This window comes from Muntiacus reevesi, chromosome 8 (assembly GCF_963930625.1).
Source record: "Muntiacus reevesi chromosome 8, mMunRee1.1, whole genome shotgun sequence".
In the NCBI taxonomy this organism is placed as follows: domain Eukaryota; kingdom Metazoa; phylum Chordata; class Mammalia; order Artiodactyla; family Cervidae; genus Muntiacus; species Muntiacus reevesi.
Window position 1 is genome coordinate 19718354 of NC_089256.1, and position 13877 is coordinate 19732230.

At 42.3% G+C, this 13877-nt stretch overlaps 1 protein-coding gene across 3 annotated transcripts in view; it reads left to right on the plus strand.

Annotated features, from left to right (window-relative positions):
- Positions 1–13877, plus strand: part of IGSF5 (immunoglobulin superfamily member 5) — a 52886-nt gene that overhangs the window by 15989 nt on the left and 23020 nt on the right. For 2 of the 3 annotated variants that reach the window (XM_065942740.1, XM_065942741.1), the window contains exon 4: positions 1296–1595. The exons of the other annotated variant lie outside the window; for it this stretch is intronic. In XM_065942740.1, coding sequence (XP_065798812.1) covers positions 1296–1595 — 300 coding nt within the window. The remainder of the gene's footprint in view (positions 1–1295; positions 1596–13877) is intronic. 3 annotated transcript variants of the gene reach the window in all.

Consider the following 13877-nt stretch of genomic DNA (forward strand, 5'->3'; position numbering starts at 1 on the left):
TTCTTTGATTCTTAGTCCAGTGTTTTTTCCATTATAAAATGTGAGAGGGAGTTTTAGGAAATTTTAATTTGAATGTTTCAATGTCTGTGTAATTCACTAAGGCTGTGTCTTTTCTGGGGCCATTCCTCAGGTTATTTTAGTAATAGCAGCACATGCAAGTGCTATTTTCAGATGGTTTATTTACAGTGTGAGCCTTGGCATATGTAAGGGAATCTTTACTAAAAACTTTAAAATAATTGATCTAATATATTCTGATATAGGATTTAAGGTAGTTATTTCTATAATTAGATTAGATTTGTATCTAATTTGTACTAGAAAAATATTTTAAGGCAATATCATAGGAAATAATATTTTAAAATCTGTTGTCCCAAAATAAAGAAAAATGAATCGAATTGATCAAAGAAAGGCCAGGAGAGACTTGCTTCCATCATGAAACTCTGAGATGTGTTCTCTCTACAGTGAAAAGAATGTAAAGGTTCTTTTCCTTTTTGCATTGGTTCTTAGGGCAGCCCAGGACAAGTTTGCAACTCCGTTGCAGTGATCCTGTAGCCCTCGGTGGTGGGTGCATTCATCCCGTCTTTCCCATGTAATTTATATTTCCCTGGATCTTGATTTTTTTTTAAAGAAAATGCTTATTGTTTATTACCTGTGAAATTTAATAAGAATATTTTCAAAAGGTAATAACAATCAGAGAAGATTGCTTTAAGACAATTAAAAAAACCCTTAAGTGAAAAAATGAAAAAACATGGAAAGATGAGAACTACAGATTTGTTATAATTAACAACAAAATAAATGATCAGTGAAGATGAAAGACAGACCCCTAAAATTTTCCAAGAATTTGGTGAAAGAATACAATTAAACAGAGATATAAATAGATAACCACTTGAAGAATGAATCCCAGGGTTTCTATATGCATATAACAGAGATTCTAGATAATAGAATAGAACAGAAAGGGGAAATGCAATCAAAACTAATAGAAGAAAATTATGTGTTGAAAGAGAACACAGTGTTTGAATTAAATATGCTTCCCAAGTCCCTGGATCCTGATTTTTTATTTATTCATTTTCTCTGGAATCTATATTTTCTGGTGAGCCACCTCCCCTTCTTCTGTGAACGTGACAGGTGTAAACTAAATACACAGGTCAAACCTGACTTATGGTTTCCGGATACAGACACAGTCAATTTGGCCTGGGGAAGACAGTACTCATGCAATGTGATTTGAAGGACAATTTTTGGAAAAATCTGGCCCTGAGAGGCGTGATCATTCCCTCGAACATTTCTCTTTTCTCCTTTAGTCATGGGGCAGTTGCTCATTCCTGGAGGCAGCCTTGTAGTCATTGAGGATAATCCTTGTAACGTAACTTGCCGTGCACTGAACTGGACCCCGCTCCCAGATCTTTCCTGGGAGATAGGGGTTCCCGTGAGCCATTCGAGCTATTATTCTATCCTGGAGCCTGAGGACCTTCAAAGTGTAGAGAGCGTCCTTGCTCTGACGCCGCAGGGGAACGGCACTGTGACTTGTGTGGCTGAGATGAAGGGGCTGGACGTCCGTGAGTCTGTAACTGTCCGTCTCACTGTGGTTCAGCCTCCCTTGGGTAAGTGAAGACTTTTGCTTCATATAAAGTGAATTATTATTGCATGCTTTACATTTTATATGCTGTGCTTCTTAATCAACGATGCCCAGGAATATCGTATGGTGACCTTGATCTCAGGAAGGGATGGTGATGGAGACAAAGGACTTGTGTCAGCTTCTTGACCTTGTAATTTCACATTTAAATTCACTCTTCAAGCATTTCTCTCTTTTCTACTTACATATGGAAATCACTGAGAACCTTGACAGCTACTTATAGAATAGCATTAAGTTTTCAGATATAAATTCTTGAATTCAGTGCTTTTCTCTAGCTCTCACCCATTGTTCCTGTCTGATCCCATCCCCTGTGCCAACAGAAAAGGAATTCTTCTAATTTTTGAGGAGGGTGTGCATATTCTCAGGGATTCCTTCCAATCTTAGTGGAATTAGGAGGGATCATTTTTTCACACAGCAAATCCACAGTATGTCTGAAAGTACCAGGTCTATGCATTGTTAAAAAATGTACAAAATGACAGAAGTTTAAAATTTAGATCCAAAGAGAATCTGCTGTAGGGTCCTTGTTGTTCAGTCACTAAGTCATGTCAGACTCTTTGCAATCCCGTGACCCCATGGACGGCAGCACGCCAGGCTTCCCTGTCCTTCACTATCTCCTGGAGTTTGCTCAAGTACATGTCCATTGTGTTGATGATGCCATCATCAACAGGGCCCTTGGCAAATGCCAGACTCTGGCCACACATCTTCATGGGACCCCTCTGAGCCTGCTTGAGCTCAAAAAGCACAGGGGTGGGGGCTGGAGGTTTGCCTTCACACCTACATTCTAGAAAAGTGAAAGGAAAGGAGGCCCAGAGAAGGACTGCACTCTGTTCCAGGTCGTATGCTGATGGTGCCGAGGGATCCGGAAGCCAGGACAAGTTCTCCCATGGTCCATAACTCTTCCCGCTATGAAAACATCTTCACTTAAGATCTTCCAAAGTTTGGAACAAAGTTACAGCCATAGCAAGATTAATAATAACAATAATAAAAATAAAAAACAGCACTACATATCACTTATTAAGTAAAGACTATTTTTTCCCAGCTCAGTGTTTCACTTTATTATTTTTTAAAAATTTTTATTGGTGTATACTGATTTAAAATATTGTGTTAGTCTCTGCTATACAGTTAAGTGAATCAACTATATGTACACATGCAAAACAATGTATCTCCTCTCTAAACTCCTCTTTAAACACACTCCTCTTTAAACACACTGACAGTTCAGTTCAGTTGTTCAGGCGTGTCCGACACTCATTTAAGTGGTTCTCAAATACTAACCAGATTAACCTGCGCAGCTTTCTCATGAGTGGATGCTGTTATATTCCTGTTGTAAAGCTGAGATGAGAGGGGATCTTTGTTTGGAACATGTCCGTGTTTATAGTAGATGGCAGAGATGGCCTTGCCAGTGTGTGTCGAATCTGCTTACCTGTCCTCTCTGCTCTCCAGTCCCCTCTGCCCTCCCCCTGTGAGCAGCCCTGGAAGGTGTGTGAGTGTCCTGGGTCTGTGTAACCTCAGACTGGGTACTTAAACAACAGGCATGGTTTCTCTCAAAGCTCTGGAGGCTGGGCATCTGAGATCAAGGTGTGGGCCGGGTTGATTTCTTCTGAGGACCAGTCTGTTCCAGACCTCTTCCCCGGCTGTTACTGAATCCAATCTCACTCTGCTCACCGCACAACAGCCGAATAAATCCAAGAGATGTGATATTGAGGCAAGGAATATGACTTTATTCAGAAAATCAGTTGACTGAGAAGGTGGCAGACTAATGGCTCAACATAACTATCTTACTGGGGTCTGGATGCCAGGTTCTTTTAAAGAACAGAGATGGGGGAGGTGAGCAAACAAAGTAAAGAGGCCATTAATCTTGCAAATATCTCCCAGGATGGCAATCCTCAGGCAGGGATGTGTTTATTTTTTTCATCCTGCCATCCACAGGTGGACAGGGGCCTGAACAAGGGCATTTTGGTTTAATAGTCAGACAGAGGGGCAGGGTTTCTGAGGCAGGCCACTTTGTATGGGCAGTGTCCTTTCAGTGAACAAAAGCAGCAGGAAGCAAAGGTTAAAGAAACAGATCCAAATGGAGCTGCAATTGGCTCTTCCCTGTAACACAGCTTCTGGTGGTTTGCTGGCCATCTGTGGTGTCCTTTGGCTTTTGGACACTGCATCACACTGATCTCTGCCTTCGTCTTCACATGATGTTCTCCCTGTATGTGTGGCTGAGTCCAAACTCCACTCCTTTCCTTTTCTTTAAAAAAATAAAGACACCAGTCATATCGGATCAGGGGCCACTCTATCCAGTATGACCTCATCTTAACTAGATTCCATCTTCAACAACACCGTTTCCAAACAAGGTCACATTGTGAGGTTCTAGAAGATAGGACTTTAATAAATGAATTTTGCATGTGTGCATGCTAAGTCACTTCAGTCCTTTTCAGCTCTTTGCAACCCTTTGAACTGTAGCTCTCTTCTCTGTCCATGGGATTCTCCAGGCGAAAATACTGTAGTGGGTTGCCATGCCCTCCTTCAGGGGATCTTCCAGACCCAGGGACTGAAACCAGGTGTCTTATGTCTCCCGCATTGGCAAGGGGCTCCTATACCCCTAGTGCCACCTGGGAAGCTTGGGGAGAGACAATTCACTGCACAACAGATGATGTCTCTGTGAACCTGTAAAAAGCCATGTAGAGCCTAAGCGGTGTTTAGATCTTGCTATCCTGAACTTTACACTGCAGAGTATAATCCCCAATGTAGTACCAGCACAAGCCCATGCTCTTGATGTTTGGCCCTTGTCTCCAACTCAGACATCCCCAGAGACCAGGCAGACAACAAAAATGAAAGCATGGTGAATACATGTGTCAGGTAGGAGGCAGATTGTAGGGGCTTGTTAGGAATCAGAGAGCATGCCCCGTCCACACAGAGCAGATGGACCAGCTCCAACTGGTGGTTGCCAACAGAAATGGGAGCTCGGGACTGCCAGAGCTTTGACCTGCTTCTGTGAATATCTGTCTTTTTGATGGTAAAGATCACAGAAATCTGTGTTTTTTGGTTTTAACTCAGGGTTAAGTTATTTTAGCTTATGAGATTCCAAAGAATCTACCTTATTTCCTGCCAAGACTGTATATGAAAAGGAAGCTAGAATTCAAACCTAACTTGCTTTTCTTACTAGTTTGGACAATTAAAAACCTTTAGAAAAGTTGCAAGAATAGTACAAGGAGTACCAATGTATCTTCACTGAGACACAGCAGATGTGAACAGCTTCTCACATTTGCTTCTCTCTCTCAGCTTTTCTTTCCCTCCCTCCCTCCCTCCTTGTCTTCCCCCTGCCTGTCTTCTGTCCATCCTTCCCTTGCTCTTTTTACAATTTTTTTTCCACTCTCTTTCCTTCCTTCCTTCCCATTTAAGATTTGCTTGGAGGTTTATGACATTTTACCCCTAAATACCCCAGCATATGTATCCTAAGAACAAGGCCATTCTAATTAACCCCAATGTTCTTGGAAGTCAGGAGCTTTAACATTGATACGATATTATTATACAATATCCGGTTCATATTCAAATCTCTCCCATCATCCTTTCTAGATGTTTCTCCCCCCCAAACCAGTATCCAGCTAAAGATCATGTGTTACCTTTGGTTGTCATGTCTTCTTTGGTCTCCTTTAATATTCAGTGGTCCCCCCACCTCTTTTGTCTTTTCTGATAAAAAGCATCTTTGAAGGATCCAGACCTTTATTGCAAGAAGCCCTTCAATATGGATTTGTCTGAGTTTTCCCAACACACTTGATGAAGGTCAAATATTTTTGCCAAGATATGAGTAATATCATTTGGTCATGTGATGCCAGTTTTCTTGATGACTGGTAATACGTTTGATCATCTGATTGAAGCAATGTCTCCCAGATTTCTCTATTGTAAAGGTACATTTTAGCTTTTATAATTAATATATAATCTACGAATACTGTGTGAGTATCTGTTTCTTGACAGTCTTTCACCTAATAATATTTGCGTTCATGGATAAGTCACTGCCCAAATTGCTTATTTCTTTGGTGGTTGTAAAAGAATGATTTTCTGGTTCCACCATTTTTCTATATTTTTTAGTTGTCATTTTTCTGTAACAGGTTTCCCAGGTGACACAGTGATAAAGAATCTGCCTGCCAGTGCAGGAGACATAAGAGACTTGGGTTCCATCCCTGGGTTGGGAAGATCCCCTGTGGTAGGAAACGACAACCCACTCCAGTATTCTTGCCTGGATAATCCCATGGACAGGGAGCCTGGCAGGCTACTGTCCAGGGAGCCACAAAGATTTGGACATAACTGAACAAATGAGCACACACATTCTTCTGCAAAGAAGAGACAATGCTGTCTCTTTCTTCCTTTTCTTTCTTCTTTTTTTTACAGTTTGGTGTGGACTCATTTTTATCCAATACATTGTAATTTACTCCCATCACTATCCATTTTGATATTCCAATTTTGGCCAGGGGAAATCCTTTTCAGCTGGCTCTAGTGTCCTTCTGACGTGTCCCTCTTAGTTTCTGAGCACTTGGCTCATTAAGATGTTCCAAATTTTCTTTGCATTTCCCCTGTTCCGGCCTAGAATTGGCCATCTCTCCAAGGAGCCAACCCAGCTTGCTTTCAGGCAATGTAAATGTGACAAAGTATGGTCCAGGGCTTGAAAGGGAATATTGAAAAAAAAGTTCTATTAGCACCAAATGGAACAAAACTCTTCAAACCACACACTTTATTAAGGCAATAAAGCAACAAAGAGCTCTGGTCTGACTGATAATGCCTTGTAGAAATGGATCTGGAGATGAGCTTGCCTGCAAAGTTTGTCTTTTGTAGGGAAAGGGCAAGGGGCATTCAATTTCCCTTGATGGGTTTTAATTCAGCTGAATTCGTCTTAGCCCGGGACCAGTGAAGTGAGCAGGCTTAATTATGGCATCTGGAGTTCCAGCAGCTTCACAGAGGAGAGCGTGATGGGTATGTTGCAATGAGTCCCATTTTATTGGACTCATTTGGAGAACTGAATTTGTTTCTAAATTATTCATCAAGATCGAGAGCAGCTGGTGGCTGGTGCTGTGTTGTGTGTTTTATGCAAGTTTTAGTAGCTGAAGACCTCGTTACCACCTGGGCTAGGGGAGCTGGCTTCTGGGAGCCAAGCCATGTTTCCGAGAATGCACGAGGCTGTGCTTGATCAGATAAAAACATCAGTCCTGTCACCCATTTCCTAAAAGTGCAAGCAGTTTGTGTTCATTTTGGGGGTAATCCTTGTGAGTCCTTGAGGAAAGTGACATTGACAGCTTAGGAAGCTTGATGAGTTCAAGCCAAAAGGTTGCATGAAGTGCTTATTGATTCTATAAAGAAAAGCATATTGAAAGGCGCATGCTGGTGTCTTTTTAAATTGATTTTCTTGATTATAGAGGTAACACAGACTTTAAGATTGCAAACGTACACAGTGAGAAGGTGAAAGCCCCCTTCACTCCTGCCTTGAGCCAAGCTCCCTCAACCCTCTGTCTGACCACCTGGGTCATTTTCTCTACTAATTTACAAGTGTGCGGGCTGTGGACAGTGCAAGTGAAGCCATAGTTTTAGGACACATGATTGCCTTGTAGACTGTGGTGATTCCTGGTGAGATCTGAGTTCTGTGGGACATGGTCCTTTTGAGAGCAGACAAGAATGGTGGGTGTGACCATCCTTGTCGGAATTTGGGCACTAGTTTTGTGACATTGGGCAAGTCCTTGGCCTTCGTGGCATAGTTTTCTTGTGGGTCAAATGAGGGGCAGGGAAGAGAATAGGACATGCATTTTCCCTCCTTGGCTGCTTGTTAAGGGAGCTTTAACACGTATGCTGATTCTCAGGCCCCACCCCAGATTTCTGTCTCAGTCTGTGTAGAGTCTGGAAGTCAGCATTTATTATTTTTTTTTCAAAAAAGCTCCCAAATTACCGAGCAAGCAGGATTAGGAACTATTGAAATGGAACCTTTCTAAGGTCCCACCTCCCAGCCCAGCCTCATCAGATGCTACTCTTCACAGACTTGATGCCAGACAGCATGGACTAAATTCCCAGCTTGCCTTCTTACTCACTGTGTGACATTAGGCAGGTGACTTAACCTCTCTGAACCTCAGTTTTCTCATCTGTGAAACAGATAATATAATAATCCCTACCATCTAGGGTGGTTGTTGGTGTGAGAAGTGGGTTAAAACATCCAGTGCCTACACCAGAGCCTATAGGACAGGAGAGTGAGCCACAGTTCTCACTTGTTTTGTGGATTCAGTGATCTCCCATGTCCTTTCTGGTCCACATAGGAGCATATTTTGCACATTCTGGTAGTGACATTTTGCAGTCATCCTTCTGGTTTTGAGAAAGTCTATGTGCCCTTTTAAAACTCTGAGCACTTATGTGAGAGCACCTGGGATCTATTTTCCTTTTCTTCACAGATGGAAAAAGGACAATCTCGGAGCTGAGATAAAAGTCACACTGTAAATTCCGTCTTGCAGTCCTCGTGTGCAGGCAGTTATGGGAGGGAGGAAGGCAGGTGGTGTTGAGCTTGGAGATAACCTTACTTAGTCAGTGTTTGTGGGTAACAGGTATAGTACACCCAGGGGTTGAACCTGGGTCTCCTCCACTGCAGGCAGATTCTTTATCATCTGAGCCACCAGAGAAGCCCATGGTATATTCATCCTCATCCGCAAATCTGCTTTCCATCTTGAATCATTGTGCCCACACCCTTTGCTAAGACAAAACAGGGACTGGTGTCCACTGAGAGTCCCTGACTCCTACAGGACATGGGCTGCAACTTTTCAGGCAGGGACTTTCCAGATTAGAGACCCAACGTGCTGGAATAAAGAGTCAGACTCTGGGGCTTCCCTGCTCTGAGCGCCCTTGGCTTACCTTTAATGGAGCTTTATCCTGAGTGTCTTATTTGCACGATGAAGGGGTTGGGTAATGGATGAGATCCTTCCAAGATTCTGTTTTCTGTCCACTGTCATGATTTTCACTTTATTAATATAGGACTATTGTTTCTCTTTCTTTCAACCCACTGTAAATGTGCTCATTTAAAAATTGTTGTTGTTTAGTTGCTCAGCAGTGTCTGAATCTTTTGAGACCCCAGTGGACTGTAGCTGGCCAGGCTCCTCTGTCCATCCAATTTTCCAGGCAAAAATACTGGAGTGGGTTGCCATTTCCTTCTCCAGGGGTCTTCCTGACCCAGGGATTGAACCGTCATCTCTTGCATTGGCAGGTGGATTCTTTACCACTGAGTCACCATGGAATCCTTGCTCATTTAAAAATTAGCCTCATGCTAAACATAGATACCTGTGATATATATGCATGTGTGTACATATATATATATATATATTATGAAATCAATTAAAAGTTATTATTAAAGTAAGGAAGGAAAGCTATGATTAACCTAGACAGCATATTAAAAAGCAGAGACATTACTTTGCCAACAAACGTCTGTCTAGTCAAGGCTATGGTTTTTCCAGTGGTCACATATGGATGTGAGAGTTGGACTATAAAGAAAGCTGAGCACCGAAGAACTGATGCTTTTATGTCTTTTTTTTTTTGAACTGATGCTTTTAAACTGTGGTGTTGGAGGAGACTCTTGAGAGTCCCTTGAACTGCAAGAAGATTCAACCAGTCCATCCTAAAGGAAATAAGTCCTGAATATTCATTGGAAGGACTGATGCTGAAGCTGAAACTCCAATACTTTGACCACCTGATGCGAAGAACTGACTCACTAGGAAAGATTCTGATGCTGGGAAAGATTGAAGGTGGGAGAAGAAGGGGCCGACAGAGGATGAGATGGTTGGATGGCATCACTGACTCGATAGACATGACTTTGAAGAAGCTCTGGGAGTTGGTGATGGACAGGGAGGCCTGGCGTGCTGCAGTCCATGGGGTCACATAGAGTCGGACATGACTGAGCGACTGAACTAAACTGAAGGAAGTTTCCTCTGTATGGCTCCAATCCTAAATTACATCTGTTTACAACGCACACCCCACACTTTTCTTGGGGTTCCCCTGGAGCAGAGAGAGGGCATAAATTTTTCTTAGGTGGGAAACTGTGGGACATTTGACCCCCAGGGTAGTGAGGTCACAGCCAATAGGAAGCAAAAATCTGAGCCGTGTGGTTCCTGGTGTAGGTTGCCATGCTGGTGAGAGCCTGGGGCTTTTAGGTGAGTGCAGGCAGCACTCTTTTGAACTTGGTGGTTGAATTAAGGGACACGAGAGGCAGGCAGGGTGCAATAACACCCTCTCTCTTTCTTGATTCTTTCTCCCATGCCAGCGAGGTGGCCTCCCTTCCTTCAAATAGGCCCTCCCTAGAGTTATCTTTCTGTGCAAGATTGGGGGGAAGATTGTCATGCTAAGAAACAGTTGACCCAAGTTGGCATGCTGAGAGTTTTTTCCAGCAGCAAAAGAAATGCCCCTGATAGAGTGTTTGAGTAAGTCAACAGTGTGTTGACTTTTTCCAGTAAGAATTTCAAGCTTTTCTCTTGAATTTTAAACCAGACCCACCTCCGCTGGCTCCCTTCTTATAAAAGCTCCTATTCTTTTCAAACTTCAGTTTGTAAAAAGAGTTCATCAGACCGAATTTATGATGAACACCACAATCTGGAACATGTGTGCTGGACCTCACAGCGTTTGCCACTTTGCCCGTGCCTCTTGAGTTTCTGAACAGCCTGGTGGGGTGAGAATTGTTACTAACATATGAGCCCAAGGCTCAAGGGAGCGTAGGCACATGGTGGTCATGATATTTGATTGGTTCTATTGACACGGAGCCCGAAGCACTCCAGGTCACAAGGCTTCACAAAAGTGGACGGAGTGTGAATATCCTAAAGCAGTTCTGGGTTTAATAATTTTGTCATCACATCAGTGGGAGGGAGAATATAGGGGTTCCCTGGGATGTGGCAGTCTGCTTGGGCACTGTTTACATCTTGACTGCACTCAGGGATTCTCAAAGTGTGGATCACCAACCACCTGCCTCAGAATCACCTCGGGTACCATTTCAGACCCCAGACTCGGCAGCGAGGGAGCTGGCTCTGAATCCATGGGCACAGGAAGCATTTCAGGTGATGATTGGGAGTCTGCTTTCTGTGGAGCAAGGGGAAGAGTCATGTTACTCTCTGGATGTGACTGATGTTAAGAGACTGGCTTGTTTTTTGACCAAATACTGTATTTTATCTCATTTTTATTTTTTTAAATTGAAAAGTAGATGATTTACAATGTTGTGTTAGTTTCAGGTGTACAACACAGTGATCCAGGTATATATTCTTTTCCCAATTATCTTCCCTAAATTATTATAAAATATTGAGTATAGCTTCCTGTACTATACTGTAGGTCCTTGTTGTTTATCTATTTTATATATAGATATACCCATTTGAACGCAGAGTTCCAAAGAATAGCAAGGAGAGATAAGAAAGCCTTCCTCAGTGGTCAGTGCAAAGAAATAGAGGAAAACAATAGAATGGGAAAGACTAGAGATCTCTTCAAGAAAATTAGAGATCCCAAGGGAACACTTCATGCAAAGATGGGCTCAATAAAGGACAGAAATGGTATGGACCTAACAGAAGCAGAAGATATTAAGAAGAGGTGACAAGAATACACAGAAGAACTGTACAAAAAAAATCTTCAAGACCCAGATAATCACGATGATGTGATCACTCACCAAGAACCAGACATCCTGGAATGTGAAGTCAAGTGGGCCTTAGGAAGCACCACTACGAACAAAGCAAGTGGAGGTGATGGAATTCCAGTTGAGCTATTTCAAATCCTGAAAGATAATGCTGTGAAAGTGCTGCACTCGATCTGCCAGCAAATTTGGAAAACTCAGCAGTAGCCATAGGACTGGAAAAGATTAGTTTTCATGCCCATCCCAAAGAAAGTCAATCCCAAAGAATGCTCAAACTACTGCACAATTGCACTCATCTCACACGCTAGTAAAGTAATGCTCAGAATTCTCCAAGCCAGGCTTCAGCAATATGTGAACCATGAACTTCCAGATGTTCAGTCTGGTTTTAGAAAAGGCAGAAGAACCAGAGATGAAATTGTTAACATCCATTGGATCATCGACAAAGCAAGAGAGTTCCAGACGAACATCTATTTCTGCTTTATTGACTATGCCAAAGCCTTCGACTGTGTGGATCGCAACAAACCGGAAAATTCTGAAAGAGGTGGGAATACCAGACCACCTGACCTGTCTCTTGAGAAATCTGCATACAGGTCAGGAAGCAACAGTTAGAATTGGACATGGAACAACAGACTGGTTCCAAATAGGAAAATGAATATGTCAAGGCTGTATATTGTCACTATGTTTATTTAACTTATATGCAGAGTACATCATGAGAAACACTGGACTGGATGAAGCACTAGCTGGAATCAAGATTGCCAGGAGAAATATCAATAACCTTAGCTATGCAGATGACACCACCCTTATGGCAGAAAATGAAGAGGAACTGAAGAGCCTCTTGATGAAAGTGAAAGAGGAGAGTGAAAAAGTTGGCTTAAAGCTCAACATTCAGAAAACCAAGATCATGGCATCCGGTCCCATCACTTCATGGCAAATAGGTGGGGAAATAGTGAAAACAGTGAATGACTTTATTTGGAGGGCTCCAAAGTCATTGTAGATGGTGACTGCAGCCATGAAATTAAAATATGTTTACTCCTTGGAAGAAGAGTTATGACCAACATAGACAGCATATTAAAAAGCAGAGACTTTGCTTTGCCAACAAAGGTCCGTCTAGTCAAGGCTATGGGTTTTCCAATATTCATGTATGGATGTGAGAGTTGGACTATAAAGAAAGCTGAGCGCCGAAGAGTTGATGCTTTTGAATTTGTGGTGTTGGAGAAGACTGTTTTGGAGAGTCCCTTGTACTACAAGGAGATGCAACCAGTCCATCCTAAAGGAAATCAGTCCTGAATATTCATTGGAAGGACTGATGTTGAAGCTGAAACTCCAATACTTTGACCACCTGATGCGAAGAGCTCATTAGAAAAGATGCTGATGCTGGGAAAGATTGAAGGCAGGAGGAAAAGGGGACGACAGAGGGTGAGATGGCTGGATGGCATCACCGACTCAATGGGCATGAGTTTGAGTAAACTCCACGAGTTGGTGATGGACAGGGAAGTGTGGTGTGCTGCAGTCCACGGGGTTGCAAAGAGTCGGACATGACTGAGTGGCTGAACTGACTCATGTATTAATCCCAAACTCCTAATTTAAAGACTTACTTGTTTTGAAGCTCCATTTATGGGGCTAGGGAGGATGACATGGGGAGTGATAATTCTGTTACCTCCCCCTTCATTTTTTGAGGGGTAAATCTTTTCTTACCTCTATCTGTCCCAGCTTACCTCAGAAGAATAGTGGCTGATGTGGAGATAGATATTAGTTTTGACTTTTCTCAAGTCCTGTAATCCTTGTCCAAGCATCTCAATATGAGGAGAAAGGTGAGTCCCAGTTCTGGCTCAGCTGCAGCTGACAGCCTAGTGTACAGATTTCTCTTCTTCATGTAGAGTCAGAAGGAAACAGTCTCTTCATCTGTCCATCCATCCTTCTATCCATCCATCGATTGATTCATTGGTTCAACATGCCCAATTTTAATGTGCCTGTTGTTTGGGGTATAAGGAGAATAAGACATAGTCCTTTTGGGGACAAGTCTAGTTTAGATAGGAGCAGAAGTGTAGGAAGAATGGACCTTATAGTGGCCAATTTCACAGACATTTAAGGTGGCATTGAATATGAGATGTTAAAAAAAGAAAGAAATATAAGAAAGCCATCATAGGTAATGCAGAGAAGCTTTGCACGAAGGACAAAAGGCAAATATCTTTTTGTATTATATAGTTCTTCAAAATTCAGAGTTCTCTGGATTTCAGTGCTTGCTCTGAGATAAGTCTGTGGATTATTCTGCAGTGGGATCCTTGCTCATCCAGAGGTCAGCACTCAGAGGTCAACACCAACGCATTAGTGATCATCTATAACCATTCATGCAACTTATCCTGAGCCTTTAACTTGAAACTATGACTTCAAGGGAAACTCTAAGTAAGAACATCCAAGAAGCATTTTTCAGCTCTAATCTCTGGTTCCAAAGTGTGGGGAGGCCATTGACTTACAAGAAAATCCTATTTTTCTTCATAGAAAGTCTGTTGTTTTAATATTTTTCTAATGATTGATATCAAGTAAAATAGCACACATTTACACTGAGATGCTACCCAAGCACCCAGAGTTGAGTGACAGACTTTCTTGAATAGCAATTCACAATTAAATAGATCAACTTAA